Consider the following 7,216-nt stretch of genomic DNA (forward strand, 5'->3'; position numbering starts at 1 on the left):
CTGAACGCAACACTGAACGCTGAACACAACGCTGAACGCAACACTGAACACAACACTGAACGCAACGCTGAACACAACGCTGAACGCAACACTGAACGCTGAACACAACACTGAACGCAACACTGAACACAACACTGAACGCAACGCTGAACACAACGCTGAACACAACACTGAACGCTGAACACAACACTGAACGCAACACTGAACACAACGCTGAACACAACACTGAACGCAACGCTGCTTCATTTCCTCATTCCTGGGTTGTTGTTGTAAAAGATGGAATGTTGTCTGACTAATGGACGCAAACCGCAGAGGGCCAAAGAAAGTTCCCCTTTAACAGGGAAAGCATTGTTAGAAACGCTGTCTTGTTCTCAAAGGTATTTACCCACTCAGTTGGTGGTGATTACAATGCAAAACAGAAAACCTCACCAAGTATTTTTGTCTAGTTTCTGTCGCAAACATCGTAGTACACTCAAAACTAGACAAAACTGACCTATCAGTAGCTTTTCAGCAAGATGTACAGGCTTATTTTGAGTGAATAATCCCTTAGTATTGATGAAAAAGTTCTAGATCCACAGACAGATTTCTTCTCTTATAACATGGGAAAAATGTTTTGTTATAAGAAAAATAATCTGCCAATGGAACAAGAACTTTTTCATCAATATTAAGAAATTATTGACATAAAACAACCTCCAGTTTCTTGCTGAAAAATTACTTGTAAGTTAATTTTTTTTCTTATTGCAAGTGATCTAAGATATTTGTGACAGAAACTAGACAAAAATTCTTGGTATGATTTTGTGTTTTTGCAGTGTACTCAGTGAACTCTGACAAAAATTTAAAGCACGCACTGCAAAAACACAAAATCATACCAAGAATTTTTGGTTTAGTTTCTAGTTCACTTGAAATAAGGCAAAACTAACTTATAAATAACTTTTCACATGATATATCTGCTTGTTTAAAGTAAATAATTCCTTAATATTGACAAAAAATATTTTAGTTTCATTGGCAGATTATTTCACTTGTAACAAGAATTTTTCCCATGTTTTTAGTGAAATAATCTGTCAGTGGAACCAGAACTTTTTCATGAACATTAAGGAATTATTGACTTAAAATAAGCAGATATATCTTGTGAAAAGTTACTTGTGAGTTTTGTCTTATTTCAAGCGTAGTGAGATATTTGTACTAGAGAAACTAAACCAAAAATACTTGGTAATATTTTGTGTTTTTGCAGTGTGGTGCTTTTTTTTAAATATATATGTTCCGCTCATATTGTGAAGCTAATCAATGTGTGATTCTTTTGGGCCTGCAGGGAGGAGAATGAATGTCTTTCTCTGAAAACGATGAACATAAACGACGGCGCTCTGCTACGTTCAGCCTCTGTTTAAGGATGCACAGCTTGAGTTTCCTTCATTTTGTCCATCCTGCATGTCCAGCTCGCTCCACAGCAGGGAGCCGGGTGCCTCTGCCTTCGTTTATTCAACACCACTAATGATTGACGGGCTGCATTATTCATGGCGCCGACCCTCCTAACCTGCTGCCTTTACAGTCCAATTCCACCTGCATGTTTGCTCTTTTTCTCTGTGGGTCATTTTGAGTTCAGACTCCAGTTAAACATAAAGGCGTCAGCAGCATTCCACAAACTTACTTCCTTCTTACTAAAGTTAGAAGAGCTGGGTGGAAACTTTTGTGGATTTTTGACGTCTCTCTTCTAACAGGGTTAATTGAGGAATTAAATCTCCTGTAACTGTTTTTGACCTCTAACCCTTGATTTGATTAGCTCACTAATTTTCCTTCTTACATTTACGTTTACCTTCACTGTAAAACGTTTGAGCTGCATTTATTTGTGTCTACGATCCTTTACTCTTTAAGTCAAATAAATTTAGCCAGTTTTAGATTTTGAACCTAAATGTGAGTTTGTAAAAGATAAACTTACAGCAGTAAGTTGTGTTATTTTTTATTAATTTTGTCAAACCTCCAAGAGTTGAATAAACTAGAGTTTTTAGGTTAGCACTTAAAAAACTGGAAGGAGAAAAAGACAGGAGTGGGAACTATTTCCCAGAATGCTTAGCGGCATGTTTCTGTATCCTGAGATGGAAGTGCGTCACATTGATCCGACTCTGGTGTTTTATTAAGGAAAATGTTTGTTTTAAAGCCTGAGGATAAAGTCCTGTTCACACTAAATGTTTCTGAGCTGAATTCATTGTGAAGTTTAATAAAATTCATCATCAGATCATAAATTTTGTTCATGCAATTTGAAACAAGAATTTAAATGATTCTAAAGTAAAATAAGTTGTTATTTTATGAGTAAAATAATAGAGAAATGTGGCTTTTAATTTTTTTCCCTTGCATATTGTGAAATAATGATTTGGTTTAAATTACAGCATTAAGTTAAAACTCACAATTCAAGATTAATTAACTTAAAAAACAAAGTTTAGACAACTTGTCTCTTGTTAAATCAACTTCATGAACTTTAATTTCTGAGTTAAAATCAATAAATTTTTTTTGTGACTTAAATTACATTATCCAGGCAGCAGGTGGACTTTCATTTTCAAGTTAAACCACCTTTAGACAAACTGAAAGGTTTGCAGGACAATCACAAGCAGAGATGGGCTACATTTAAACCGTTTACACTGTTCAAACTGATAAAATCTTTTAACGAGGAGTCAGAACAGTGACTTCATAGAGCTCCCTCTCCTCCAGACGTCACTGTTGATCAGGTGGACAAACGTCTCTCAAAGTGTTCCTCCGTCGCTCCCCAAACACAAAGTTACATTATATTAATCGACGTGGCTTTAAGTTTGTTGCCTGTGACAAAATGGAGAGGAAAGCTGGATCCAAACACACAACTTTCCAACTGCAAATCAGCTTCCTGTTCCTGTTCAGACTGACTCAACATATGGCCTTCGTCAGCGTCATTCGAAGGATGAAGGCCACAAACCGAAATGTTGGTCTGCATATACAGTTGTTTCCTCGTCCTTCAAGTGTTGTTAATGTCTTTTGGGAATCAGCAAAGTTGTTCCAGAAACTTTTTTGGACTTTAATTGAGCCACAGAAGGCTGTTATGCATTCCCTCTCACTAACAAAACGAGAGAAATATGTTTGTCTGGAGAATCTTTCTGTTTTCTGTTTGTTTTTTTATTGTGTCCTGTCTGGCAGTGCTGTTATCTTAGTGTCCAACATATATGAAACTTTCTTAGAAAGTTTCATATAATTTCTAATAAGCTTTATTAGAAATTATTTAAAATGTAATGGACACAGACAGAAAAGAAAGGGAGAAAGTTTGCTGTTTCCTGCTTCACAAAAACAAATGCATCTCTTTACTGTCCCGTCCTATATAACCTACATCAACCATCAATTTTTCTACCTTCACAAAGGATTTTTACTTATAATTTTAGGTTTGTACAGTTTGGAAACAACGGTTTTGAAGGAAGTAAAAAATAGCCACTAAAAAACTGACCGGACTTGTTTAGAGGAATGACGTGAAACGTGGTTTTATTTTTAAACCTAAGAATGACAAAACTAACAAAAGGAGAGTTCAGCTTAGTTTGTTCTGCAGCTTTCTCAAATTTTCTATGAAGTTTTGTAGAGCACAGGAGGCAGTTTGATCCGTGCGTAAAAGTTAATTTTGCGCACATAGAGGCGCCAAATTCCTCTTTATGGGGGAAAAATGAAATAAAATAATAAAAATAAACTCTTGCTCTGTTGTAAGTTGCAGCTAAAATCCCCGCAGACGCCATTTCTTACCAGTTCAGGCACGTAGAGGATGTCCGGAATGGTGGTGCAAACCCCCACGCCGCTGGGCAGGTGGCCCATCGTTACAGTGTTGGAAGCCATTTCCGCGGATCTGCTGCTGCTGCTGCTGCTGCTGCTGCTGCTGAAGCTGAAGAGAGAGTGAGGAGGATTCAGATCTGCCGGGCTTTAAACCAGAAGGAGCCGACTGGAAAAACCGGAATCCCCATCAGCCGAGCGCAGACACGCCCGCCGGCCCGCACGGCGCAGGATGGATCTGAGGTCCTGAAACAGACGGACAGGGAGAGACGCGCTAATTAATCTTTGACCAGAGTCTACTTTATCACCATGGCAACCTGAGGCAGAGCTGCTGCCGACAACAAAACAACAACAACAACACAAGAGGAACAACAAAAAACTGTTCCTCTAATTTCTACCACAAATGACAAGTTTATCTAAAAATTGGCGCAAAATTAGGAACATTTGTAAACTTGATTGTCTTAACAAGTTATGGGTGGATTTCTGTTCACATCCAGCCAGTGAACATTTTGTGAAATCTTTTTGGTAAAATTATCTAAAAGTCTTACCAGGTTTGTAAAGAAATTGACACTTTGTTAGGGACATGTGTCAAACTCAAGGCCCGTGGGCTAAATCTGGCCCGCCACAGCTTTTTATGTGGCCCTCTTCTAGACTAAATACTAAATGTGCTTAAATATTATGTCATCAATCAAATCAATCCAGGTTTTATCTGTTTACTGTCAAATTATATCCATCAGTCCCTCCAGTTTCTTGAGGATTAATTTATCGTGGAAATTCACACAAAATCTCTGCACTTTTTTTTGCATCACACACAGTTTGGAGTTTACAGCAGATTTTTCTCAAAAATTATCAAGAAAAATTCTTACTTGTACTGAACAGCTGCCTCATTATGGTCCATAATCTACACTGTGAGTAATAAAATTTGCATTTGACATCACAAGTAAGCATAAATATTTCCAAATTAGCACCACAAACACAGATTCTGGTACAACCGGCCCTTTAAGAGCTTTCATAATCTTGATTTGGCCCAAAATGAAAATGAGTTTCACACCCCTGTTTTAGAGATTATCAAAACTCAATCAATCAGGTGGAGAGTCTCTAAATTAAACATTTCTGTTCTCAAATTACACAAACAGCAGGTTATTAAAAAGTAAAGTCACTACAGTCTCCATTTGAAAAAGTGTTAAGTGTATGCATTGACTCAAAATCCGATGTTGATGACTTTGTTAAACATCTGATCAGTGAGGATTTGTGTAAAGTGGCTTACATTGACCCTCCTTTTCTCATTTGTTTTATAGCAGATCCAGAGTAGGCATTTACTTTATTTACAACAGAAATGGATACATTGTTGTTGACGTGCTGCAGACTTTTACACCTCAGTCTGTAAACGACAGAGCCATGGAGATGTCGAGCATCTTATTTGGCAGGACCGGGCCGCCGGGCAGCTGAGCTGTCCAACAAACACCTCGGATAATCGACTTGCTGGATCCGGTTTCCTGCCGCTGTCATCCTATCCTACAGCTTGGGAAACCTACTCCTGACGAGGAAAACACTCCATCCCAAAACAAAAACAACACCACACACCTCACCTACATGGCGGCAAAACTCTGTTCCTCCATCTGTGATGAGACGTTAAGCTGAACGTTACACTGTAAAACATTTGAAGTTGGTTTAACTTGAAAATGAAAGTCCACCTGCTGCCTTGAAAATGCAACTTAAGTCGACAAGAAAATAGTTTTGGTTTTAACTCAGAAATTAAAGTTCATGAAGTTGATTTAACAACAAGAGACAAGTTGTCTAAACATTGTTTTTTAAGTTCATTAATCTTAAATTGAGTTTTAACTTAATGCTGCAGTTTAAACCAAATAATTAGGTCCCCTCACCTAGTTAAAGAGCCACATTTCTCTATTATTTTCACTCAATGTCAAGTTAAAATAACTGCTTATTTTACTTTAGAATAATTTAAATTTCTAATCTGACAATGAATTTTATTAAACATTCATTCATTACATTACATACATTCTTATTTCATGTACACTAAGATTGGTAGGATTTTGTGTTTTTACAGTGTATCTGATCCACCTGGCTGTTACGTTGGGTGAGTTGGGAGTTGAAACAAAGCCGTCCCTGTGCATGAATTACTCACTGGGTGACAAACGGTGCACACCCAGTGAAAGAAACTTCTGGATGAAAACTGTTGAACAAAACAAATAAAAGGGAATCATAGTAAAGCATTAACAAAAGGAGAAAATAATCCCAAAAAAGAAAAAAAAAACTACACCCAGGTGCAGCAGATCGTGACAACACGCAGAAAACGGTTATGCTAGTCAGTTTTCCCAGAAGTGTATATCCCAGAAAAGTCAACAGTAATTAATGAAAAATGGGGGGAAAAAATATTTAAATGCATTGCAATTGACAATTATACTTCATATGATGGTTGACCAGGTTAACTTCAGCATCAGCAAAAACATCCAGACAATGGTTCATGTTGACGCAATTCCTTTAGAAAAATGCTGAAACTTGAAATTCCTCCGTTATCTCTTTGCTCTGCAGACCTGTTATTAGATAGCAGAGTCTCCTTTAGTATAATCTTCAACTAAATCAGTAAAATGATACGATCATAAATGCAACAACTTCTAAAAGACAGGATTACGTCATTGGTCATTATTCATGAATGGATTACATATTTATTGAAATGGATTACATAATTGAAACTTCAGGTGAATAAAAACCTTCTAGAGGAACATAAGCAAACTATTGAGCTCCTTTTAATTTATCGTGCGATGAATTGATGCAGGGGCGTCAAACTCATTTTCATTTTGGGCCATATCAAAAATCTGAATGTTCTTAAAGGGCCGGTTGTGCCAGAATGTATTGACAAAACCAATTTAACTGCTAAAATATCAATAAATATGTTCCTCCAGGATTTTATGATTGTTTTAGTGTTTTTTGCAATCTAAATTTTGAAAGGAATTTTTACGATGATTGATGTTAGATGTGACTTTTTGTTACTCGCCATATCAGTTACAGACTATAACATAGAATCAAGTAAGGCTGAGGCTGCAGTCGCTGAAACTCAACATTTTTTACAGTAAATCAGAAGAAAAAAATGTGGGGATCTGTTGATTTTGTGTAAATTTTGCTGATTTGTGAAAAACTGGAGTGACTTACTGATGTAATTTGGAGTCTACAGGGCCACATAAAAAACTACGGAGGGCCAGATTGGCACCTGGGCCTTGAGTTTGACACCTGTGGCTTATTGAGTCAGACTCAGTTTCATGTTTCTCCGTGTGTGGCTAAAACGGGCTCACTGTGGTTCACCAGATTCCCAAAGCTTTAGAAACTGATTTGTAACCTTTTCCAGTCTGACAGACAGTGGCGGCTGGCCAGTAGGGGGCGCTTGGGCGCCACCCCCTTTAAATTGTTTAGATAATAAATTATTTCTGAA

At 37.4% G+C, this 7,216-nt stretch overlaps 1 protein-coding gene across 1 annotated transcript in view; it reads right to left on the minus strand.

The window, feature by feature from the left end:
- The window catches only part of LOC106941036 (myelin and lymphocyte protein-like), a 13,724-nt gene extending 9,768 nt beyond the window's left edge, over positions 1-3,956 (minus strand). Inside the window, exon 1 of the mRNA XM_015023960.1 lies at positions 3,745-3,956. Within this exon, the coding sequence (XP_014879446.1) occupies positions 3,745-3,834 (90 nt within the window). The 5' untranslated portion in view covers positions 3,835-3,956. The remainder of the gene's footprint in view (positions 1-3,744) is intronic.
- Between the last annotated feature and the right edge of the window lie 3,260 nt (positions 3,957-7,216).

Source organism: Poecilia latipinna, unplaced genomic scaffold (genome assembly GCF_001443285.1).
Source record: "Poecilia latipinna isolate Pla-1442-1.1 unplaced genomic scaffold, P_latipinna-1.0 Scaffold3468, whole genome shotgun sequence".
Taxonomy (NCBI): Eukaryota; Metazoa; Chordata; class Actinopteri; order Cyprinodontiformes; family Poeciliidae; genus Poecilia; species Poecilia latipinna.